At 39.3% G+C, this 26,764-nt stretch overlaps 1 protein-coding gene across 1 annotated transcript in view; it reads right to left on the reverse strand.

Moving 5' to 3' along the window:
- Positions 1-462: 462 nt before the first annotated feature.
- The window catches only part of LOC124135956, a 53,009-nt gene continuing 26,707 nt past the window's right edge, over positions 463-26,764 (reverse strand). The window contains exons 24-49 of the mRNA XM_046501673.2: positions 26,498-26,623; positions 23,088-23,192; positions 22,405-22,521; positions 22,007-22,258; positions 21,422-21,544; positions 20,381-20,506; positions 18,933-19,067; positions 18,111-18,236; positions 17,512-17,763; positions 16,685-16,807; positions 16,320-16,442; positions 16,002-16,136; positions 15,423-15,545; positions 14,142-14,399; positions 13,503-13,766; positions 12,231-12,497; positions 11,551-11,663; positions 10,005-10,069; positions 9,163-9,329; positions 8,002-8,098; positions 7,327-7,343; positions 6,600-6,732; positions 6,009-6,217; positions 5,295-5,389; positions 4,712-4,762; positions 463-3,977 (exon numbers count right to left, since the gene is read on the reverse strand). Of these exons, the coding sequence (XP_046357629.2) occupies positions 3,963-3,977; positions 4,712-4,762; positions 5,295-5,389; positions 6,009-6,217; positions 6,600-6,732; positions 7,327-7,343; positions 8,002-8,098; positions 9,163-9,329; positions 10,005-10,069; positions 11,551-11,663; positions 12,231-12,497; positions 13,503-13,766; positions 14,142-14,399; positions 15,423-15,545; positions 16,002-16,136; positions 16,320-16,442; positions 16,685-16,807; positions 17,512-17,763; positions 18,111-18,236; positions 18,933-19,067; positions 20,381-20,506; positions 21,422-21,544; positions 22,007-22,258; positions 22,405-22,521; positions 23,088-23,192; positions 26,498-26,623 (3,617 nt within the window). The 3' untranslated portion in view covers positions 463-3,962. The remainder of the gene's footprint in view (positions 3,978-4,711; positions 4,763-5,294; positions 5,390-6,008; positions 6,218-6,599; positions 6,733-7,326; positions 7,344-8,001; positions 8,099-9,162; positions 9,330-10,004; positions 10,070-11,550; positions 11,664-12,230; positions 12,498-13,502; positions 13,767-14,141; positions 14,400-15,422; positions 15,546-16,001; positions 16,137-16,319; positions 16,443-16,684; positions 16,808-17,511; positions 17,764-18,110; positions 18,237-18,932; positions 19,068-20,380; positions 20,507-21,421; positions 21,545-22,006; positions 22,259-22,404; positions 22,522-23,087; positions 23,193-26,497; positions 26,624-26,764) is intronic.

Below are 26,764 nucleotides of genomic sequence, written 5' to 3' on the forward strand. Positions count from 1 at the left end.
GGCTAAACTGCTTACAGTAATTGATTTCTTCGTTCTTTACAGTTTCGTGATCACAGCTGATCATACCCAGCAAAACGTTACAGGCGTGGTATATCTTAACGTTATAAGTACATGTACTGCTTAAAAGATGCAAGTTATCGAAAACAAGACGTTTTTTCGTGTGTGATATATTTTATTGCAATTATTGTTTCCACAACTCTCTGTTTTGTCAACAAAATCAATACAATACAAAAAGTTACTTGGAAAAAATATACTTACACTTTTGAAAGTAAACTTAACACAGACGTATGGGAATTAAGTACAAATAGTGTTTCTTCTGTCTGCATATTTTAAAAGACATGTTTTGATATAAAAAAAAAAATTGTTCTCTTAAATCACACGAATTAATGCGGCTATTAAATTTAGTTTCTCCTAGTCTACATAATATTTGTTTGTTATTATGTTTTACATCTTGTAGCGAAGTAACAGTTACTGCATGGCTTTATTTCCGAGCTAACCCACACATAAAATGGTACACAAATAAAAACCACAATACGTCCCTCTGTTTAATTTATAATAACCGGTACAAATACATGTGTACAACAGAATAAAACAGATATTAATGGATATGATAACTGGGTATGATGCCCTCATTTAGCCGGAATAATGTTGATTTGCTCCCTTAAACAACGGATTATTTTTTTTCATGGAAAAGACTGTTTTGTGTGTGTTTCAAGACCTTAAAGGGGGACTGGGCTCGGTAGCCCCTCTTGATATATACAAATTGTTCAAACACTACTTTATTTGTTTGCAAACTCATTATTTTAAGCACATCCCTATTGTAATTAACACAAATGTCAGATGTACTGTTTCGTGCAAGGATCTGTTAAAAAGAGTTTAAAACCATGCCTGAAAATGGCGAAAAGAGTTTCTGAGCAATGCCCCTTTTATGCGCTACCATGAGACATCAAGATTCGTTCATGCAGTACTGACGTTAAAACGAATAGTATCTGAACATGCTATTTATATAGTGCAGGTTTCTTACAATTAGAAACAAATCGTTCTTCCTGTAGTAGAATTATTCCATGTCAAACATGTGTGTATTTTCATGATTTGGATGGCTACTATAAGGAATGTTTGGAGGGCTATTAATTTCAAAATCTTAATTCCAAACATCGTAATGCCATGACATTATTAAATAGAAGAAATTAAATACAAATATTTGTACAAAATACAAAGAGATTGCTGCTACAAGGGGGTCTGATTAAGAGCATTCGGTCGGTGAGCAAATTTAAAGAAATAATTTGAAGGAAAACAAATAATTATGTTCAAAATGTTTTTATTTGCTCTAGTTAAAAATATTTTCGATAACAAACAATAATCGAGGACTCTTTAAACTAATACTAAAACTGAAATACCAACATTTTTTTCACAACGATTTGGAATTTAAAAAAGTGAGAAGGATATAACCGCTTTTAACACGGATAGCCAAGAATGCTCAGATCGCAACTGCGACAGTTCAGGTATTAGCTGCCCAAACAGCACAACATCTTAATAAATCTTGAATACTTGACCACTAAAACAATCTTGACCACTAAAACAAACAAATAGTGCAACGGCACTGTAGCTCACATAGATATATAGTGAACACTTTGAAATGGTATTAAGGACACTCACTTGACATAAGAAGTTATCAGGATTGATATTCAAATACATTTTCCGTGAATACTGAAGACTGAAAACTAACAAAACTAGCGAATCTAATAATTTCAACAAAGATCGACGTCATCAAAATGAGAAACATACACGCCAGTTCCCTGTGTCGGGTTAATTCGGCATATTCAGGGTAGAATACGTTTACAGAGCAAACCTTTGAGAGAATTTAAGAAGTTAAATTTAGCCATAAATAGAATTGTCAATTTGGCAGCCGCGTCGGCTGTACTGCAAAATCGGATTTAAACCTGTAGAACAAATTCAGGTGTCACAACTGGTTGGAACAAGTATGAGTAGTGTCAGTGTCTTTGATTTTGAGATATTATGGTTACAAGTACGAACCATTGTATTTTGAGAGAATGTAATAATATGGTCAAGGTGTAAAGGTCAAATAAAGGTAAAAAAAAGTATAAAAATCACGTAAAACGGAACATATGTATTGAGCCCAAATACTAACTACACATTAACCAAATTGCATAACATTTTGAATGTGAATGACTGAGTAATGGAAATAAGAAGTTTCGGGTTTCGGTGCGGTCGGAGTGTGTAGGTCAAACCAAAGACCCCATTTGAAATATCGCAATTTTCATTACATTTTGAACACGTTTAAGGACTACGACGGATGACATAGCTCACTTTGTCTTTCGGGAAAGCGGAATAAAAATATACATTGGTTTAAAAAAACACACACACATATTTCAATAACAAAAATAACATTTCCGCAACAAGCAATCAACAAATCAACATAAACAATCGGACCTGAGACCCAGGACTAATGATATCACAAATAAACTAACAAGCTATATCTCGCCCCATTTTCCACACAACTATATTGGCATGTATATGTGTATATATGAATTTGTAACGACCGCTGAAGAGTGAGACACTATTTTATATAAGGTTATATATAAAATAAACAAAGTAACGGTGCTAGGTTCACAAAAGACTGAGTGTAATCCTCCGTGGGGTGTGGGAGAATCTTGACCTTCAAGAGAAACATTTAGAAGAGTCACTCACGCGGATTTGATCATTTGTAACTTCGAGTGAAATTTCAACGTCAACGAATATTCAGTCACGACAAACAGCCGGAACAGATTGTGCACTTCACCGGTTATGTGCAATTCGGAATGAAACGCTGCTCAGAGAACGATTTGTTTCTTTCATAATGAGTAATCAAATGGTCAGGCCCACATGTAGGGAACTTCTGACATTCCAAAATCGAACTCCTTTTGAATAGTATATACCATCAATATAATTAATATAATTCAATTTTCTACAAAACATTAAAAATATAGTTATAACCATGCTCACAAAAATAACATGTTCAGTGGTATAGATAAATGTCAAGCTAATTGAAATAAGATTAAGAGGAAATATTGAAATATAAACGTTCCTAAGCGATTATATGATATGCAATCAAAACATCCATGATCCACGAAGTTTATATAGCGAACAAAAACGTAAGGAATCATGACTTGGGGATTGTTTTGGAGTGAAGACTGGGCACACAATGTCATAAAAATATCCCTCAAATTTAAAACAGTGATGCCTATTGTTTTGTTCAGTATAGATAGATGATTATGACAGTAAAATATTCAGACACCCAAACGTAACTTGCCACCATGGGAATGTTCTGGATTGGATAATCATTGTTTCAAACACTATATATACCAAAATACAACGAACCTGCAATCCCAGGTGTGTATACAGCTTATAAGGCATGTTCAAATATATATTGTGATCACGGATTTTCATTCTAACCCGTTACGTCAGTGGTTGAAATTAAAACTGGAGTAAAATCAAAATGTTTCAAATGATTTCATTATATAATTGTTGGTTGGATGAAATAATAAAAAACAAACATATTTTTTGTCAAATAAAAGATCAATTCCTCATTTGGCCTACGTTTTTATTATTGAAATATATAAACACGAAGCCGGAAGAAAAAGTTAAATGTTAATTTTAACCACATTTGTTGCATTTTGAGGTTGGCGGGTTCATAAACCAAGTGGGAATCATCGCCGAACCACAGTCCATTTTACTCCATACACAGTCGGGTGGCCAGCTATTGGTATCCATTTCCAATACACGAATTCAGAAGGTAGACCTCATCGATATAGGAACACATTCATCTTATCGTCATTTGCATCCTTGGAAGAATCACAGAATCTGTGCTCAGTAGGAAATATTGCAGACTCGCCCATTATGAGAAAAGTCAAAAGCACACACACTGACTCCAAAATAATAAATTATCCAAACAGAAATCTTCTTCAAGCGTTTGAATCCTGAAAACAAATCAAGGGGCATTTTAATGGAGGAACTAAATTCAGTCATGACATGTATTTGAGACACTAACCTGGTGTTAAGCTATTTATTTGTTTCATAACCATTACATCAGACTCGGCTTCTGAAGTCACTCCATTAGAAAATATTCTGTCAGTAAACAAAACGCTTATTAATGATGGATTTACTATGTACTATAGAGGTGTCTAAAAAAATGAGGGGAAAAAAAAACAGTACACCGAGTTTTTATGTAATCGAAAAAAATGTTAAATTTTATTATGTCTATTTAACCATCACTCTTTCCTGCAACAGCTTGTAAACAATAATCTGTGGCTGAGTAATTTTGTGTAAAAATAAATAGGTTTAATGAAGACTTGGGTAAGAAATGAATTTACAACCATTTGACTCCTTCCATGCTTGAAATGTTGCAAACTTGCGCCGAAAAGGGCAAATGTGTTGATTTTCAAAAATGTCCAAGATACCCATTAGAAGCTGTGTATTACGCGAATTTTCTTTTTCTAATTTATAAGAATTTTCAATCAAATAATATTTTAAAATATGTGCTGAATAAGACCAAGTAAAGTTCATATATCGCTAACTCAAGAAAATTTCAATTGAAAATTCAACATATGATAAAATCAACTATAATTTTTTGGGCCCTCAGTTTAGTAAAACATCAGCATTACTATTTAACAGCTGGAGCTAAAATATCCTACATAAAATGATGAGTGCTTACCCGAAATGGCCTTTTGGGCCTAACGTTGATCTGAGGTCTTGGCATTTCGAACTGAAAACAAAACAAAACATTAATGATCTATCATGACAATATCGAATAATTATAATCATCATTGATCTAATATATCGAATAGTTAATCCCCTCTTGTGAGGGTCGGGTATTGATTTTGACGCATGATGTTGATACAGTGGTATCAGCAACCTGCTATATAACATTTGGATAAGTATATTATTATTATTATTATTATTATTATTATTAGTCTACATTGATTGAATTAAGTAAAAAACGTCAACACCAGCGAACAACCAGTCTCGACCATCCCTCGAAATAGATTCCACCTGGTTCAAAAGGCAAAACAGCGGTGGAAATCGTATGAATCGTATCACTGAAAATGAGTTATGATACCAGGTGATAAGGACAATGATGACATTATATGTAAGGAATACATATTTCATATCTCTACCACAAGGAAAGTAATATTAACACCTACAAGAATATATTTCAAAGCAACATCAGCTACATTTGAGATAATGTATAAAGGCCAATAATATAACTAGGCATGTATTGGAAGCCATGTACCCACCTGCCCATTTCTTTGAGGTTCAAGAACAGAGAATAAATTTTCCCAAGAGAAATTTGACGTCGGTTCCTCTGCTACTGGTTGTGACTGTAAGCCAACTGGAAAGAAATTATATGTTTGTCATTTATCTTGTTAACATCGTATGAAATGAAATTACAAATTCTCATGATCTGACATGTTACATGTGCTAACGTCCAAGGGTTTGGTTATGTCATGGATTTCTATATCACTAACACAAAGGACGTGGACTGTTTAGTGAAAGTCCACTTATGTACTATCACGTTTTTCGAGTAATCGTACAATACTTTCAGCAGGGATTTCTTTTGATAATGGAAAAGTTCGTTTGTATTTTCAGGTAATATAGAAAATAGACAATCGGGCTACTGCTGTTGCTCGTGGTGGTGGTGGTGCTGGGTGGTGGAATGGTTTAGTGGCAAGTAATATCATGAAGAGGTGGAGGGTGTTTGCGAAGAGGGGGGAAGGGAGGGGATTTGAATACAGAAATGATGGGTCCTTGGGATGGAATGACCCAAAATGTTATGGATTGATATGGCATGACCAAAAGATGGGCATGGAAAATAAAAAAGGAAAATCAATATTGATCACAATTAGAACAAGTCGAGGTAAACCAATTGAATTGGACATGGATCATTACTCGAATGCTTGCAGGTTCAATGAAATGCAAGAAAAAGCATTAGGTTTGTATCTTCTACTCACGTCTCGATGGTTCCGACAGGCCTTGAAAACGCTCGTTGAACCAGGGTGTATCATTGTGCGGCTTTGGACGCCGGAATTGTCTACCAGAGCTACCGCTGCCATTGGTGCTTGCCTCGGAGAGTGTGTGTGGAGAGTACATCATGTAACGAGAAGCACCGAAGCTGCCCTTGGTTGGTAGATTACCCGAGAATGCACTTCGGAAGGCATCACTAAAATGAAATTGATGTAGGGTGTAACTTAAAATAAAGTTATTATAGTTTATCTGCTTCTTTTCTTTGCAATTTCACTCTACAGCGCAGAGGGCTTCCAAAAGTTTGGGATTTAAACAGGCGTCTTAAGCGTGGCAAGCCAACGCTTTAACCTCTTGTCTTCCTGTCTGCGTGCAAGCCAACGCTTTAACCTCTTGTCTTCCTGTCTCCATAATTGCTCTCTGATATAAAATTCTTTTTCGGTATTTTCAAACGTCGAATTGTTATTTCAGAGGATTGAAGATACAATACCTATTGGTGAATTATACAAACACTGCATTTAGTAAACTATATCTTATAATTATGCAGTGACTACAATTACAGGATCACGCAGTGCACTAACCGGTCGTCAGACGCTGGTCTAGAGTGCCTCTGTCGCCTTCTCTTACAGCAGATGAAGACGATGAAGATGATGAGGAGGATCAAGATGATTAATAAGGGTACAGCCAAACCCACTATGAGAGAAGTCTTGTCGGCTGCAATATATGACGAAGTATTACTCAAAGAATGCTTGTCGTAAGAGACGACAAACGGGATCGGGTAGTCAGACTCGGTGACTTAGTTGGTGCATGTAATTGTATCCCAATTGCGTAGATCAATGCTCATCGGATTGTCTGATCAAGACTCAATTATTTACAGACCGCCGTCATATGGCGGGAATATTGCCGAGTGCCGCGTTAAACAACATACAAACAAACACATTAATCAAATGCGTCTCTTAGATGAGTTTTCACGACACTTAATTTGCTATCAACTGATTAAGAGGTGTACTGATGTAATAAAAGGTACACAATGTTCGATCATACATAGTAGATGTGTATGTACGAAACGTACACATGTAGTAAACAAATGGCACAAGGGACATCTTCCTACAGTGTACTCATTTGTAGATTCAAACTGTGATGGGACACACTCAAACTGAAACCACCCCACTACCCAACGCCCTGCAATTGTGATATAGAATGTTTCTGAAACATGTCATTACAGCACGAGCTACATTGGTAAGTTGTGATACTTTTCATTTGAAAACATCATAGTTTAACATGCATTAAATATATGAATATACTCACAATCACCGATGGGCGCCCTGGAACAAAAGGAAGATACGATCAGATCTTCAGCAACATCACAAACATATATAGACTAGTGAGTGAGTGAGTGAGTGAGTGAGTATGGTTTTACACCGCTTTTAGCAATATTACAGCAATATCACGGCGGGGGACACCAGAAATGGGCTTCACACATTGTACCCATGTCGGGAATCGAACCCGGGTCTTCGGCGTGACGAGCGAACGCTTTAACCACTAGGCTACCCGACCGCCCCTATATAGAATAGGACTTAGTGAGTGAGTTATAAAGAATATTGACTTCTACGACGCTTTCGTATGTTGTTACGAAATAGGACCGCATGGAAACTTAGAGTGAGTGAGTGAGTTGGGTTTAACGCCGCTTTGACAAATTTCAATTATATCAAGGCGTATCAGCTTAATGTGGGAGGAAACCCTGAAATTATGCAGGTCTCAGACGTTTACCACTTTAGTGAAGCCCAGGAGCACAGTCATGGTGCTGGCACAAATGGACATATCTTTGGGTCAAATACCGTATTGTTACAATTTGGGTACCAATGGGATGGACCCACCGACCTCCCACTCTCTCTTTCCACTACATCAGGAACTGTTTCAAATTAATACTTATGAATTAAAAAATAATTCCCAACAACTACACTAATGAGCGATTATACTTACACGTCGCCAGGTATACCGTTGGTGATGGTGCAACCGGTATCGATGGAGCGGTTCTTCAGCATGTTGTACACGTGGCACACAGTGTCTTTAACTTCAACTGAAACCCATACAAGATGGACACATGTTTTCTCTTGGATTGTGAAAGTGTATCACAGACATTTTCAGCAGAGGAATCGTCATAATACCTAAACCTTGAAGAAGATATACTGAACAAACAAAGTTAGGGATCAAGAATTTTTATATATATACCGTACACATCTAGAGACACTAAGTCTTCACTTCAGAAAATATCCCCCAAAATATTCAACAATATTCTGTTCAGGTAATTATGTATATGCTCGTAAACTATGTAATTCGATCTAAGATCGCGTTATTCTGAAACACCCGTATGTTGAGCGGAGAAAAACCTTCGTGAATTAACTTTAGCCTGGTGTGTGTGGATTGATGGTGGTTGTGATGTGTGTGTGTGTGTGTGTGCGTGTGTGTGTTTTTGTTTGTGTGTGTGTCTGTGTGTGTGGGTGTGCGTTAGTACTTGCGTACGTGTGTGTTTGTGTTGTGTATATGCTTTTGTTTGTGTGTGTGTGCGTGCGTGCGGGCGTGCGTACGTGCGTTTGTGTATGTATGTATTTATGTGTGTTTATGTGCTTTTGTTTGTATGTGTGTGCGTGCGTTTGTGTATGTGTTTATTTGTGTGTTTTTTTGTGAGCGTATGGATTTTGTGAATTTGTCTGTTTGTGTGCGTGCGTGCGTGCGTGCGTGCGTGCGTGCGTGCGTGCGTGTTAGTGTATGTGTTTATTTGTGTTTGTCTGTGTGTTGTTCCAGATCATTTTGGTACAGATATTGTTTGTATCACAATGTCGGGGAAAAGTTTTCCGGACAAAAATCAGGACGTGACAAAAAAAGTTTTGTAGAAAAAACAAACATTTTTCGGCTCTGTGTTTCGGCTCATAAAAGCAGATCTATCTATCCATCTATATCAGACAGTTTGGGTTGAGGTAAGCAACATATGCGTACACATGGTCTGGGTAAGAACATCCCTTGGAACACCCTCATCAGTGATGTGGAACATAATGTGATGTGAAACACAAGGTGGTTTTGAAACACAATGGGCGATTAGTATTACTGACATGACAATTGGACGTCATCTCGACGAGTACTTACTGGTCATAGTATTGTACACGACCTTGCTGACTGGAGTGGCTGTTCCATCTACAGTGATGGTCCCAACCTCCGCCAGTTTCTCCAAGTATGCTGCCAATACCCCGAGTTGGTTGTTCGTCATTGCGTTGTTTACTCTCAGTGTTGCAAGGACTATGACACTGCCCTTCCTGAAGATATATTAGGTATGTTACTGTTCCTGTATTTACATAGACATAGTCTGGCATTAGACAGGGTATTCCTATTACATAGTTTATCATCAAATGACATGGTATTGTACAGGCCGGAACGCTATTCACTCAGCCATTGGTACAACCTTGAAAAGGCGGATATCTTTGTATAACTGTGATAAACAAAATATCAAACATATGGAATCACGCGAAGTCGTGTTAATGAATCCAGGTGAAGTCGGTGCTTCACAGGACTAGAAATGTGACAGTTTTTGCATTCCAATGATAGGTTTTGCTACAAGGCGCCACAAACGCTCCCCGATCGTCGCGTGAGTTATGAAGAGACGCTGCTTCAAAATAATATGCATTTATAATTTGGTGAGTGAGTTGAAGTTGAACAGTATTCTAATTATATCATGCCGTATCAGCTTGATGTGTGAGGAAAGCCCCAAGTCATGCATGTCTCAGACGTTTACCACTTTGAGCTCGGATATGGAGCTGACAAACTGGTGAAACATAATAAGGCGAACCGGGATTCGAACGCACAATCGATTCGAACGGACTCGAAATCTAGCATGCCCAAATGAGGAAACCCTACACAGCGAATTGCGGCGCCTTAGACGGCTGTGCCACCCGTGCCTCCAATATATATTGAAACACTTATACACAACCTACCTCAAAGTTCCAACACTGCTGGTCACGTGAGCTGTGCTGTGGACAGCCTTGAGGACAGCATCAATCTGAAAAGAATAAATGTTCCACGTGATATGCTGAAGCACTGGGCCAAAAACTGAATAAGGCGAACCTAGAGTGTGTGCGTGTGAGTTGGGTTTAACGCCGCTTTTAACATTATTTCAGTTATATCACGGCGTGTCAGCTTAATGTTGGAGGAAAGCCCAAAGTGATGCAGGTCTCAGACGTTTACCACTTCGGTAAAACCAACGAGCACGGGTATGGTGCTGACAAACCTAGAAACATAATCGGGGCGAACTTGAACATTAAGAAGTGACGTATTAAGAGTTTGACTGAGTTTGAGTTTGTAGAATAGGAAGATTTACGGAAAGTTCTTAATTTGTCATCAAGCATCAGTATTGCAAATACAATGAAGTGAGCCAACTTCCGATTCTTTGGTTATAACTAACATACAAGAAATTAGCAACACGTATTTTTGGTATTTTCACAGGAGTCTGAAGTTGTGGTTAATATAACTAAAATACGCCACGATATGTGGGAGTAATATGTGAAGGTTTGAGTGACAGGTATTAAATTTAGAGAGAAGTTTGCAAGTAAAATGAGCATACAGTTTCATTCATTTATTTCGACATTAAAGGATATACCGTCATATCGATATTAATTGGAGCACATACAGTTGTCTCGATATTAGAGGACACACAGTTGTCTCGATATTAGAGGACATACAGTTATCTCGATATTAGAGCACATACAGTTATCTCGATATTAGAGGACATACAGACTGAGTTATTTCGATATTAGAGGACACACAGTTATCTCGATATTAGAGGACACACAGTTGTCTCAATTAAGAGGACACACAGTTGTCTCGATATTAGAGGACACACAGTTGTCTCGATATTAGAGGACACACAGTTATCTTGATATTAAAGGACATACAGTTGTCTCGATAATAGAAGACATATAGTTATCTCGATATTAGAAGACATACAGTTATCTCGATATTAGAGGACATATGGTTGTCTCGATATTAGAGAACATACAGTTATCTCGATATTAGAGGACATACAGTTATCTCTTTATTGGAGGATATATAGGTATCTCGATATAAGAGGACATATAGTTATCTCGATATTAGAGGACATATAGGTATCTCGATATAAGAGGACATACAGTTGTATCGATATTAGAGGACATACAGTTATTTCGATATTAGAGGACATACAGTTATCTCGATGTTAGAAGACATACAGTTATCTCGATATTAGAGGACATACAGTTGTGTCGATATTAGCGGACATACATTTTTCTCGACATTCGAGGACATACATTGTCTCGGAGAAAAAGGAGCTCCGGTTGAATCAAGACAAATGATATCCCGCTTAGACAAGAGTAGACCTATGATGCAGGGAGTGATGGTCACGTCACCTGGTGTCACCAACAGGTCTCCAATGAACACAATGTGATTCTACCATTCAATGTATCCTGTTTGGAGACAACCGTAGTCATCTTTTGCTGAAACACCTACCGCGACGACAAGATCTTGTTGTAGCTTGGTGTAGGCGGGATGGGTTGGGTTGTCAATGATGCTGTCATATCGGCTTGTGTTGAGTGTGATCTCAGTAATGTATACCGCCACGGCTGAAATGAACCAGTTCTCACATAAACAAACATTCAAGAAGAACAAACATCATTGTACACATTTATTGATGATCTATTGTATAAATTAAGTTCAACACAAGTCAAGGCGTATATTGTTCCCAACGAAACCGATCGGGTCAGAATTCAATTTCAATTCAATTTCAGACTCTCGATTTCCCACATTGGTACAATGTTGAAGCCCATTGGTGTTCCGTCGTAAAATTGCAGGGATATGTCTAAAAGCCGCGTCAAACCACATTAACTCACTCTCTCTTAAAACAACAAAGTCGAAACAGTTCTCATGCAACCAAAAACAAATCCTGTGACCAAATGCAATTCTATCATGTTTTCATACGATAAGAAAACGTCATACCATATTTCAATTGGGAGGCGGGGTAGCCTCGTGGTCAAAGCGTTCGCTTGTCACGCCAAAGACCCGGGTTCGATTCCCGACATGGGTACAATATGTGAAGCCCATTTCTGGTGTCCCCCGCTGTGATATTGCTGGAATATTGCTAAAAGCAGTGTAAAACCATACTCACTAATTCATATCTAAATTATGCTCACCTGAACACGTGGTGCCACCGCTTGACTTCCCATACCCCGCCTTACAGTCACACACATAGTCGCCGTTTGTGTCACGGCACTGCTCATTAGCGCCGCTACAGACAGATGGGGTGGCAGAACACTCGTTGACATTAGTCTCACAGTTGGTACCGGTCCATCCCGTGTTGCACGTGCATGATCCATTGACAGGGTTACAGGACGATGTGTGACCAAACACACACGTGCATGTCTTTTCACAGTTGTTTCCGTATGTGGGCGTTGTACATGCTTAAAATGAAACAAAACATAACAATAAGTTGATCTACAATTTATCACTAAATGCATTAGTGATATCAATGCGATAAACAAATCCGGTATTACGACACTGGTGAAAACGAGGCACCCCAGCAGGAACTACTTATAGTCAGCTCCAATCATCGATGCAAAAATGGCTACTATTATTATTAACCAAGTAACTTGGCACTATATTATAAATGCTAACCCCAGCTCCGTATTCATACGCGATTTCTAAAGCTTCTTCAGTGAGTTACATTATGTCTTAAACATCGACTATGAGAATGACATCATAGGATATCGAGATTTTTACCCTGGTGTTTCCTCATCGTATGCTATTAAGGTATTTAAAATATGGAAAGATACTTGGCTAATAATCTCTATATTTCCTCAGTGATAGAGAGGAAGCATGTAAAAAGGTCATTTGACTGATCCTTAGTGCATTCACCATACAAGGCAGTAAGGTAATGGTAGCTCACATATATGTCCATTGATTGTGTGTAGTTTGAAATCAATACATCTTGCAAAGGAATACCTTTTACTGTTAAGGGCATGAAAAAACTATTATTGCAATTGGAACTTGAAGGAAATAGCATTGCTTTTTGTCTGATATACGTAAAGTTATGAATGTGAACTGATATCCAAATGTCTATTCATTCAAGGTGTATATCAAATAAAAAAAAGGAATTGTTAATTCAAGCTATCATCCACATTTAGTTACGCAATTTAAAGCTATTGAAAGTGGAGCCCCGAAGTAATGTCCAAAGTTTATTTATAAAATGTCATCGATATATTGAATCAAGCAACGGGGACGAGAAGCAAATCGACAGCAGCAACTTCCAAGAAACTTCCATTAGTACAGGCCTCTATCAGGAGTTTTTACAATGACAAAATAATAAAATAATTAAACGGTGTCCTATTATTTTTCCTTTTATGAAGATTTTTAAACCACTTGAAATGTTATCAGAATTCACATTCTATATATATAGCTACACATACCAACACATTGGTTGGCGGTTGATTTCTTGAACCCTGCTTCGCATTCACAGTCAAAGCCGCCATCGGTGTCTCGACACGCCTCCTTAGCGCCGGTACAGACAGATGGGGTGGCTGCACACTCGTTGACATTAGTCTCACACTTGGTGCCGGTCCATCCCGTGTTGCACGTGCAGGATCCGTTGGCCGTGTTACAGGACGCTGTGTTGGCGAACACACACGTGCATGGGTTGGCACAGTTCATTCCATACGTTCTTCCAGTGCATGCTGAAATTGAATTGTTCAAGAGGCATTAAATTTGAATTGGTCTTCAGCAACCCATGCTTTTCGTAAGAGGCGACTAACGGGATCGGGTGGTCAGGCTAGCTGACTTGGTTGATAGATGTCATCGCATCCCAAATGCGTGGATCGATGTTCATGATATCAATCACTGGATTGTTTGGTCCAGACTGGATTATTCATAGACCCCCATCATAAAGCTGGAATATTGCTGAGTGCGGCAGTAAACAGCAAACAAACAAACAAACAAATATAAATGGAATTGTTTGAATGAAACGTGTCTTCAACGTAATGCATATAAAGGAAGTATGAAGGATTTGATGAACTATATTATCCGATTCAATATGATGATCATCTACTTACGAGTACAGGATGTGGCAACTCGAACAAAGCCCGATAGACAGGTACAAGCGTAGGAACCGTTCCTCTCGTTACACACGCCGTTGCTGCCGCAGATGGCAGGGGTGTCGGTACATTCTGCTACGTCATCCGTGCACGTCGTTCCTTTCCAGCCAGTCCTACAGCTACAGCTGCCGTTAGCTGCGTTACAGCTGATGGTGTTGGCGGCGTCACAAAGGCAGGACTGTGCACAGCTGGTGCCAAACTTGCCTTCAGGGCATGCTGTGGAAAGGGTTCACCAGTTTATCGTGGGGGTGTCTTGCCGTTGATTATAGATACAATAACCATGCAGCTTTTAATCACATTGTAATTCCCCAAACAAATGTTTTGACAAAGATATTATTATTTAGGGATTTGGTATTTACTTGGTACTGGTATCATTGGTAACTGGAACTGTGTTTGCCAGTGCAACATTGCCCAGTGCAGTCATGTTTGTCTGTTTACCTTTACATGAAAGTTAAACGGTTGAATCATATCACTCCCGCAGCGGGAAAAACATATCATTAGTAAGAACTGCCATGCCTCCAACTAACATTATGAGAACATTATATGTAACTTTCGGTTATATGCGCTTTCGGTTGCATATCACTGCCGGTTTGAGAACAGACATATCATGCAACTATAAAACAGAATGTTCGATGCCCCTAAAATCATTATTGAGAGAGTTAAGTTCTATTTTCTTGAAATACATGTCTTATACGGGACAAATTGCGAACATAACGTCCCCTGCCTCATAGATACCTTCACAAGTTGTCTTGTCAGCCGCCAACTAGAGGCAATCTGAAGAAGAACACGTGTACTTCTCTTACATACCTTCACACGTTGTCTTGTAAGCAGGCAACTGGAGGCCGTCAGAGGAAGAACGTTTGTACTTCTCTTACATACCTTCACAAGTTGCCATTTAAGCAGCCAACTGGAAGTCATCAGAGGAAGAGCATGTGTACTTCTCTTACATACCTTCACTAGTTGCCTTGTCACCAGTCAACTGGCAGTCATCAGAGGAAGAGCATGTGTACTTCTCTTACATACCTTCACAAGTTGCCTTGTCACCAGTCAACTGGCAGTAATCAGAGGAAGAGCATGTGTACTTCTCTTACATACCTTCACTAGTTGCCATGTCAGCAGCCAACTGGAAGCCATCAGAGGAAGAGCATGTGCACTTCTCTCACATACCTTCACAAGTTGCCTTGTCACCAGTCAACTGGCAGTCATCAGAGGAAGAGCATGTGTACTTCTCTTACATACCTTCACAAGTTGCCATGTCAGCAGCCAACTGGAAGCCATCAGAGCAGGAACATGTGTACGTGCCAGCAGGTGAGTTCGCACAGTTCTGCGAACACGTTGTATTCACGGCACACTCGTTAATGTCTGTTGGTAAAAAGAACATGTTTGAACACCGATGAAGTTTATTAACCCTTTGTTTGTTCTATTACGCCGCACCTAAGAAGATTCCAGCTATATCCGACCAGCACATAAATATTAAAAGTCCAGACAATCCAATGGTTGATATGATAAGCAATCTATTGTCGTCAGGAATCGATGACCAACCATGTCACCGAGTCTGACCACCGTCATTTAATCGCTAAGCATACTTTAATTATCCCACATTACACAATTGGAATTAACGAGACGACACAACATGCCCAAGCCTCTGGGATTAATGATTACTGCAGGCGTATTGAATTGCTCTACAAACATATTCCTTTTCACTTTTGGCAGTGTTATAATTCTGAAAACTGTATTCAAAAGATAAAAGACCATTCAGCAAATGAGTAACAAGGTTGATCCCCCGAGGCATCTGCATCACACACATTGTACACGTACCATCACAGGTTGTGTTGTCGGCGTCACTTAGCTGGTATCCTGGGTTACAGAAACATATGTCTGCTCCTCCTTCAACACGACAACCACCGTTGGCGGAGCAGTCTGTTCTGTTGCAAGTCGTAGCTCCAGGTTTCACTGCGTAATAAGGGTGTCAACCTTTATTATACTTTCATTTACTTATGAACATGTGTTTGAGACCGAGTAGCGTCCAAAGCCATAAACCTAATTCTCATGCAAATCCTTAAAATGTTATCCTGCGATGATATAAAGAATGTGTGCTTAAGAGAACGAAAAATAACATTTTGGTTATATACTTACGCGTGCAATTTAACCTGTTTGGCGTAAGCTCATAGCCATCGTAGCATTCACATGCATATCCGCCAAGAGTGTTTCTACACTTTTGCGGACAACCGCTGGTCCCACGGGCGCATTCGTCTATATCTATTAAAACATATAAGCAGTGTTATAAATGTTGTGAGCATATCTGTAGGTATATAAACATTCGTCTATATCTATTAAGACATATGACATTAGTTTTAATGTTGACATTTGGTGCAAAAATCAAGAATGAAAATAAGTAGAAATATTTTTTTCCACGTTGGTGAAAAGGTTTGATAACAAGGACAACTTATTTCGCCCATTAATTATGTACGTTGAGTAGATGCTTAAAATGTGGCATGTACCATTGCAGGTGACCTTGCCCTCCAGCACGAATCCTTTGTTGCAGCTGCACAGGTAGCTTCCAATTGTGTTGTTACAAACGTGATCGCACACTGACACAGTCGTACTCAAACATTCGTTGATATCTGAAATATTATGTGAACATAGATGAAATAACACTTGAGTATATCGGAGCGAGAGATCGGGTTTTTAAAGCTGCAGTCACCAATATCGCACCCTAATCATGGCGGTTTATAGAAACATTCGAGTCCAGACCGTTGGAGCCTGCTGATCAGGTTAGCCGGACAAGTATGGTTTATAATTGACGACCAATATTCAAATATTCATAAAAAGCCAGTGTGTCAAAAATATATTCACATGATTGAATAAGAGTGATGACTTCAACTCTCCAATAGCCATCTGTCCCTATATGTCGAGCAATATTCCAGGAGCCCTAGCCTTTTGTGTCTACACTTTTGAGGTACAATCGAGTATGCTCATTCTACGACTGTTTCAAAAGTTGTTGGAACCGGGTTACAACATTAAAGGCCTTTGTAAAAGTTTCAAACTATTTTTGGCAGTCGTGTTGCGGATTTATTAAGACACAGGATATATTTTCGGCTACTGCTTCAATACACAATTGCTATGACAGGAGGAGACACCAGAGGTTAGTTTTTACACAAAACCTTTTTCAGGACATTCAGGGTATCCAGAGAACAATTTCGTTTTGCTAAAACCTGAGGACCAATTATTAATCCAGTTTATTTTTCAAAAAATCATATGACCAGTCCCTGAACAGATCAAGGGCTCCATTCAGTACAACTCATCAATGATAGCTGTTTCAACTCACCCTCACAGCTGCCCTTCCCTGAATCCTGGTAGCCAGTATGACAGTCGCATTGGTGTGACCCAGGGGCGTTAATGCAGTCCGAGTTGGTCGGGCATTCAACAGAGGAACATTCATTTATATCGCTCTGGCATTTGTCCCCAGTGAAGCCGCTCTTGCAGCTGCAGCCTGTGATCTTGTTACAGGTCTGTGTGCCAAGTGGGGCACATCCGCACTCATTGACACAGTTCACACCCCAGTGATTGTCATCACATGCTGAAATATGAAGTCATGTAATGCTGAGGTTTCAAATGTAAAATAATAATATATTCAATAAATTACATAATGTTTATCTGACGGAGGTTTCTATAGCAAACATTCCAACACCAAATGACCATTTACACAATTTTGAATGCAAATAATGTGTATTTGAATGAGGTTTCAAATGTCATAAATCCAAGTATCAAATAATCAAAAACACCTTTTAAAAATCAAATACTAATAACACCCTTAAATACGAAAACACAATATGTTTATCTCCTGAATTGAAGTAATTTGGGACAGTTATAAATTAACCCTCTTTATTAGCATAGACGCTTCACAACTCAAATATCTGAACTTACCAACACAAGTGAGGCCATCATTGTCCAGTTTTGTACCAGCTGAACAAGAACAGGTGTAGCTTCCGATCGTGTTTTTGCAGGTGGCCGTACACTTGTTTAAACTTGCCGAGGCACACTCGTTAATATCTGGCATAAAGGAAATAGTGAGTGGGTGAGTTGGATTTAACGCCGCTTTGAACAGTATTACAGTTATATCACGGCGTGTGAGCTTAATCTGGGAGGAAATCCCGAAGTGATGCAGGTCTCAGACGTTTACCACTTCGGTGAAACCCACGAGCACGGGTATGGTACTGACAAACCTAGAAACATAATCGGGGCGAAACGGGATTCGAACCTACAATCATAGGTTTCTGGCGCGCCCAAAAGACGTAACTCTGCACAGCGAATCGCGGCGTCTTTGACGACTGGGCCGCCCGTGCCCCCTCATAAAGGAAAAAAATCCACATTGATCATCTGATCACCAAAACATGAGCGTTCCTGAGACATTTGACAGAATGGATGATCAAGTTCGGTTATGAGTAGGAAAGATACTTTTTTCACAAGGTCGCAAACACCGTCCAGCGTGATTATAAGCATTCTCATGATATGATATTAATTTTGCATTAATATTGGATCAAATCTGTTTTTATTGTTCTATTGGGGGTTTGTTCGGTTTTATCACACTGACTGGATTCCAATTCCCAATTAAATCCAAATGAAATCAAATGTTAAGAATTAAAGAATACCCTCACTGATGTGACCAGGTTAGGATGAGTAGCTTTAAAGGAGATAATTACACTGCTTACAGGCGTCTGTGTATTATAGTGCCCAAGTGACTCTCACCATCACATGTTGTCCGATCCACTCCCAGTGAATAGCCTCGGTTACATCTACAGACAGCGCTGTCACTGACCACCTCACAGTAGTGGCTACAGTTAAGATTGGTCAGTCCCGCACAGGGGTCGGTCTGCTCAGGATCTGCAATGTTCATGAAGACTCATTAATACAATATGTATACACTGTTCAGGAAGAGTCGTCTGTATAATATGTATACAATGTTCATGAAGACTCGTCTATATTATAAAGATGCAACGTTCATGAAGACTCGTCTATATAAAAGTATACAATGTTCGTGAAGCGTCGTCTGCATAATAAATATACAATGCTCATGAAGACTCATCTACATAAGTAAACACTGTTAATGAAGACTCATCTACATAGGTATTCACTGTTAATGAAGACTCATCTACATAAGTATACACTGTTAATGAAGACTCATCTTCATATTAAGTATTCACGGTTAATGAAGACTCATCTACATATTAAGTATTCACTGTTAATGAAGACTCATCTACATAGGTATTCACTGTTAATGAAGACTCATCTACATAAGTATTCACTGTTAATGAAGACTCATCTACATATTAAGTTATCACTGTTAATGAAGACTCATCTATATATGTATTCACTGTTAATGAAGGCTCAACTACATAAGTCCACACTGTTAATGAAGACTCATCTACATATTAAGTATTCACTGTTAATGAAGACTCATCTACATATTAAGTATTCACTGTTAATGAAGACTCATTTGCATATTAAGTATTCACTGTTAATGAAGACTCATTTGCATATTAAGTATTCACTGTTAATGAAGACGTATCTACATAGGTAATCACTGTTAATGTAGACTCATCTACATAGGTATACACTGTTAATGAAGACTCATCTACATAGGTATACACTGTTAATGAAGACTCATCTACATAGGTATTCACTGTTAATGAAGGCTCATCTACATAAGTATACACTGTTAATGTAGACTCATCTACATATTAAGTATTCACTGTCCATGAAGACTTGTCTGTATAAGTATGCACTGTTCATTAAGAGTCGTCTATATAATAAATATACACTGTTCATGGTGACTCTTGTATACGGGTAGGGTTGGGGGGGGATGGAGATTTTGCGCATCCCCGTGTTTCAGAAACATTATCGACTATCATGATTTTGGTTCACTTCGCAATTTGAGTATAGTACGTTCACCCCGCCCCTATCCCACCCCTTTTTCAATATCCTGGATCCGCCTTTGGGTTGTTGATGGGCTTGGCAGAAGCAGTGGTTCGAGGTTTGAGGCCTGATATGAGGACGAAACAGCCATAGTGAATGGAGCATATTTCCCAAAAAACTCAACCCTGGAGTGTAATGAGTTGTCGAGTCTGTGCGGATCATGTCTAAATGTTAACACAAACTAAGATAACGTTGAATTTAATATATCTCAAATACCTCACCTTTAGTACAAGTCTTTCTGTCGTCGTTGAGGGTGTAACCGGTGTTGCAGTAGCAGTTGTAGCTGCCGACCCCATTCCTACACTCCTGTTGACACATAGCCTGGCCGTTGTTGCACTCATCGATATCTACACATCGTCACGCATTTATGAACATGTACATGTGTTGTTGTTTTTCTTTTATATTTTTAATTCAAATGGATTAGTAAAGTTAAATCAATTAACCTTTACTGACAAAATATATCAGAAAATATATGGACGCCTGAAAATTTGTAACACCTGTTTACCCCGAACGAGCATAGGGACCAGGCTATTATATTTCATTTTTTAAAATACTAGTATTCGAAAGTACTAAAAGAACTAAAAATAAAGCACCCTACTCATTTTTATTTCTGCAAATCTGTCCTTAAATCTACTCCTGTTGTATCGATGTTTTCAACAAGTTCATATGAACCTATTCTATTCTACATCATTTTCCGACCCGTGAAGATCCAGGTTAGAATTGGTCTTCAGTAACCTAACGGGATAGGTTGGTCAGGCTTGCTGACTTGGTTCAATGTGGTTGATAAATGACATCGTATCCTAATTGTATAGATCGATGCTCAAGATGTCGATCACTGAATTGTCTGGTACAGACTCTATTATTTACAGAACGCCGTCATATAGCTGGAGTGAGTGAGTGAGTGAGTGAGTATGGTTTTACGCCGCTTTTGGCAATATTCCAGCAATATCACGGCGGGGGACACCAGAAATGGGCTTCACACTGTGTACCCATGTCGGGAATCGAACGTGAGGGTCGAATGGGTCTTCGGCGTGACGAGCGAACGCTTTAACCACTAGGCTACCCGACCGCCCCTCATGTAGCTGGAATATTGTTGAGTTCGGCGTTAAACAACAAGTAAACAAAACATAATTTTCAATAAAAAGATATGTTTAGAGATGTTAGAGATAATTTGACTGAAAATGTTTTTTCGCGTCAGTGGTACTTGAAGGAAGTTAAGGAAACTATCACATGCAGAAACCATCCTACTGTCTGGGACTTACCAGCACATTCACCATTCACCTTGTTGTAGCCAAGCTCACAGTTACACACGTATGAGCCAACGACGTTCTCACACTTGGTGTTGTTGGGGCAGGTCACAGTGGTAGAGATACATTCGTCCATATCTGGAGTAAGCACATCAGACAGTCAATTTAAGTAAGAAAACAGCAAGATAGAACCAACTTTGCAGGATATCATACTGAGTTGTGCAGAGAACCGGTCATTTGTTATATAGGGTTGTGCAGGGGACTGGTCATTTATCGTACTGGGGTGGAACAGGGGACCAGTCATTGATATACTGAGGTGGAACAGGGTACCTGTCATTTATATGCTGGGGTGAAGCAGAGGATTGGTCATTAAATAAACTGGGGGTGGAGGTTGCGATGGCTATTTTTCTTACCTGTCTGGAGCCGAGACCGGTCATTTCACATACTTGTGTGGAGTAGGGTGAAGGCATATTTTTCATGTTGTGACTGAGAAGTGGACCGGTCATTATACACACTACAGGGGATCAGGTGAGTTGCTGCTATCATACAATATCAAGGACAGAATAATGTAAAAGATGAGCGTGCATAAAATTCGTTTACCGATGCAGTCGGTTCCATTCTTTTCATATCCCGTGGGACAGTTGCATGTATGAGATCCATTTGTGTTAGTACACACTTGTTTATCGCCGCAGATGGTCGGTGTTGTGGTGCACTCGTCGACGTCCATGTCGCATGCCGGACCTGTCCAACCTGCTCTACAGACACAGCCACGTGCAGGGTCACAGCTCGAAGCACGACCTTGACATTCACACGTGTTCTGACATTCAACGCCCCAACGCGGAAACCCACATTCTGAAAGTGATAGTTTAGGTGTTAACAGAAACACAAAGTCCATATTCGTTTTAATCAACATTTAAACTTTTTGAAAGGGAGCATCCTCAAAACCAGCATGGTGTCATGGATAGGAAGGATCCTGATGCATTCAGGCTGCTACTCACTGAGGCAGGTCTGTTTGTCTTGTGACAGTTTGAAGCCGGTGAAGCAGGAGCAGACGTAGCTGCCGTCGGTGTTGTTACAGGTCTGGGAGCACAGGTTGTTTCCACATTCGTCGATATCTAGAAAAAACATATTTGGACGTTCATAACAAATGTCACGGATTTAGCTTAACAAAACGAAGTAAGAAAAATATTCATAAACTTTCTTTGAATTATCCTTGAAAAGAAAACGTATACCAGCTTGCACAATGTTTTGTTGCAATATATAATTTTCGTAGTTAAATATGAGTGAGTAAGTGAGTGAGTTTTGCTTAACGCCGCTTTAAACAGTATTCCAGGTATACCACAGCGTGTCAGCTTCATGAGGTGATGCGGGTCCAAGACTTTTACCACTTCGTTGAAACCCATGTGCACGGATATGGTGCTGATAAACATAATCGGGGTAAACCGGGAATCGAACCTACAATCATAGGTTTCTGGCGTGGCCAAGGGACGCAACTCTGCACAGCGAATTGCGGCGCCTTAGACGACAGGGCCACCCATGCCTCCAGTTACATATAAATCTTGGCGTACACCAAAGGTATACCTACAATGATTAAGCAGACAGTATGTACACCGGTGCGTTTCAGCAAGACATACACGTAGGAAGACTCAAATTCCATCAATAAGCCCATCAAGAAACTTACCTATGCAGTTCTTTCCTTCAGAGTGAAGTGTATAGCCCGTTCTGCATTTACAAGTGCCATTATCACAGAAATGTTCGCATCCAATAGTCTGGCAATCAACGCCAGCTGAAACAGAACACAAGGTTTAATCTGATCTCATAAACATTATTGAAAACGCCAACGAAGAAAAAAATAATCCAAATAATAAATAAATAAAAAAAAACTAATTCCACGGGGTGTGAAAGGAAAATAGTGATGAAACTTTTTTCAACGGATCACTGAAAATCAGCACACGCCATTCACAATATTTTTCGTTAAAAAGTAGTAAGTGCCAGTGATTGAGGAGGTGTGAAAGCTTAAAGTCCCAACCGGACTATAAATAGCGCGGTATTTTACGAGATCTTAGTGTTTGACAGACGTTTCGTGAGTAATCGGTGAACCAAAATCTTGAATAACTAAAGAACGAGACAACATTCACATCCAAATCTTGGCAGACAGATTTGCCCTACACCAGTCAATGTAACAAAAGTCACACGATATAAAAAAATATTACATTCGATCTGATGTTTGGTTGTAAAATATTGACCTTCATGTTGACAAGCGATCATGTTTGGTGAATTCTTCCGAATGTCGACCGTAACATTACTATGTAGGCCTTTGGTGGTGAAATCTTCATTAAAGTGCTAAGAAGTTGCCAATTTCTATGCACAAAACACAACGGACTGACTGCATACGTTTTGAGCTTTATGTTATTTTTGTGTTTTGCTGTTCCACAGCTGGGATACTTCTCAGTCTAACACTATACGTGTATATAATCATGTAGACCATCTCACACACGACTGGACACTGATACAATTGGTACATACAAGGTAGACCATCTTACACACGACTGGACACTGATACAATTGGTACATACAAGGTAGACCATCTTACACACGACTAGACACTGATACAGTTGGTACGTATAAGGTAGACCATCTTATACACGATTGGACACTGATACAATTGGTACATACAAGGTAGACCATCTAACACAAGACTGGACACTGATACAATTGGTACATACAAGGTAGACCATCTTACACACGACTGGACACTGATACAATTGGTACGTTCAAGGTAGATCATCTTACACATGATTGGACACTGATACAATTGGTACATACAAGGTAGACCATCTCACACACGACTGGACACTGATACAATTGGTACATACAAGGTAGACCATCTTACACACGACTGGACACTGATATAATTGGTAAATACAAGGTAGACCATCTCACACACGACTGGACACTGATGCAATTTGTACATACAAGGTAGCCCATCTTACACACGACTGGACACTGATACAATTGGTACATACAAGGTAGACCATCTTACACACGACTGGACACTGATACAATTGGTACGTACAAGGTAGACCAGCTTACACACGACTAAACACTGATACAATTGGTACGTACAAGGTAGACCATCTTACACACGATTGGACACTGATACAATTGGAACATACAAGGTAGACAATCTAACACATGACTAGACACTGATACAATTGGTACGTATAAGGTAGACCATCTTACAAACGATTGGACACTGATACAATTGGAACGTACAAGGTAGACAATCTAACACATGACTAGACACTGATACAATTGGTACGTACAAGGTAGACCATCTTACACACGACTGGACATTGATACAATTGGTACATACAAGGTAGACCATCTTACACACGACTAGACACTGATACAGTTGGTACGTATAAGGTAGACAATCTAACACATGACTAGACACTGATACAATTGGTACGTACAAGGTAGACCATCTTACACACGACTGGACACTGATACAATTGGTACATACAAGGTAGACCATCTTACACACGACTGGACACTGATACAATTGGTACATACAAGGTAGACCATCTTACACACGACTGGACACTGATACAATTGGTACGTACAAGGTAGACCATCTCACACACGACTGGACACTGATACAATTGGTACGTTCAAGGTAGATCATCTTACACATGATTGGACACTTATACAATTGGTACATACAAGGTAGACCATCTAACACACGACTGGACACTGATACAATTGGTACATACAAGGTAGACCATCTTACACACGACTGGACACTGATATAATTGGTAAATACAAGGTAGACCATCTCACACACGACTGGACACTGATACAATTGGTACGTACAAGGTAGACCAGCTTACACACGACTAAACACTGATACAATTGGTACATACAATGTAGACCATCTTACACACGATTGGACACTGAAACAATTGGAACATACAAGGTAGACAATCTAACACAAGACTTGACACTGATACAATTGGTACGTACAAGGTAGACCATCTTACACACGACTGGACACAATGATACAATTAGTACGTTCAAGGTAGATCATCTTACACATGATTGAACACTGATACAATTGGTAAATACAAGGTAGAACATCTCACTTACGACTGGACACTGATACAATTGGTACGTACAAGGTAGACCATCTGACACACGACTGGACACTGATACAATTGGTAAATACAGGGTAGACCATCTTACATATGATTGGACACTGATACAATTGGTACATACAAGGTAGACCATCTAACACACGACTGGACACTGATACAATTGGTACGTACAAGGTAGACCATCTTACACACGACTGGACACTGATACAATTGGTACATACAAGGTAGACCATCCTTACACACGACTGGACACTGATACAATTGGTACGTACAAGGTAGACCATCTTACACACGACTAGACACTGATACAATTGGTACATACAAGGTAGACCATCTTACACACGACTGGACACTGATACAATTGGTACGTACAAGGTAGACCATCTTACACACGACTGGACACTGATACAATTGGTAAATACAAGGTAGACTATCTTACATATGATTGGACACTGATACAATTGGTACATACAAGGTAGACCATCTAACACACGACTGGACACTGATACAATTGGTACGTACAAGGTAGACCATCTCACACACGACTGGACACTGATACAATTGGTACATACAAGGTAGACCATCCTTACACACGACTGGACACTGATACAATTGGTACATACAAGGTAGACCATCTAACACACCACTGGACACTGATACAATTGGTACATACAAAGTAGACCATCTTATACACGATTGGACACTGATACAATTGGAACATACAAGGTAGACCATCTTACACACGACTGGACACTGATACAATTGGTACATACAAGGTAGACCATCTTACACACGACTGGACACTGATACAATTGGTACGTACAAGGTAGGCCATCTTACACATTACGCGTTGCACCCGCTAGAGTATATGTAAACTAACACAATAGTATGGACAACCTGCTACCCGCTATTTCCTGTAATAGGTTACACTTACTTTCGTTGCATGTTTTATTATCAGCATTGAGGGTGTATCCATTGTAACAGCCGCATTGCCAGCCGCCGTCGGTGTTGTTGCATGTTTGAATACAGTCGTTGCTTTGTTCGTTACACTCGTCGATGTCTTCAAGAAAATAAAATAAAATTACGGACACGTGAAAAAGGTGACAAAAACATTTCTACAATCATATAAATATATATGTCAACCTCAGAGACGAAGCATGTGTTTATGAATCCCTATGAAATAGTCGGGACACAAGGTGCT

The sequence above is a fragment of the Haliotis rufescens genome, unplaced genomic scaffold (genome assembly GCF_023055435.1).
Source record: "Haliotis rufescens isolate VD_foot unplaced genomic scaffold, xgHalRufe1.0.p SCAF_4, whole genome shotgun sequence".
Taxonomy (NCBI): domain Eukaryota; kingdom Metazoa; phylum Mollusca; class Gastropoda; order Lepetellida; family Haliotidae; genus Haliotis; species Haliotis rufescens.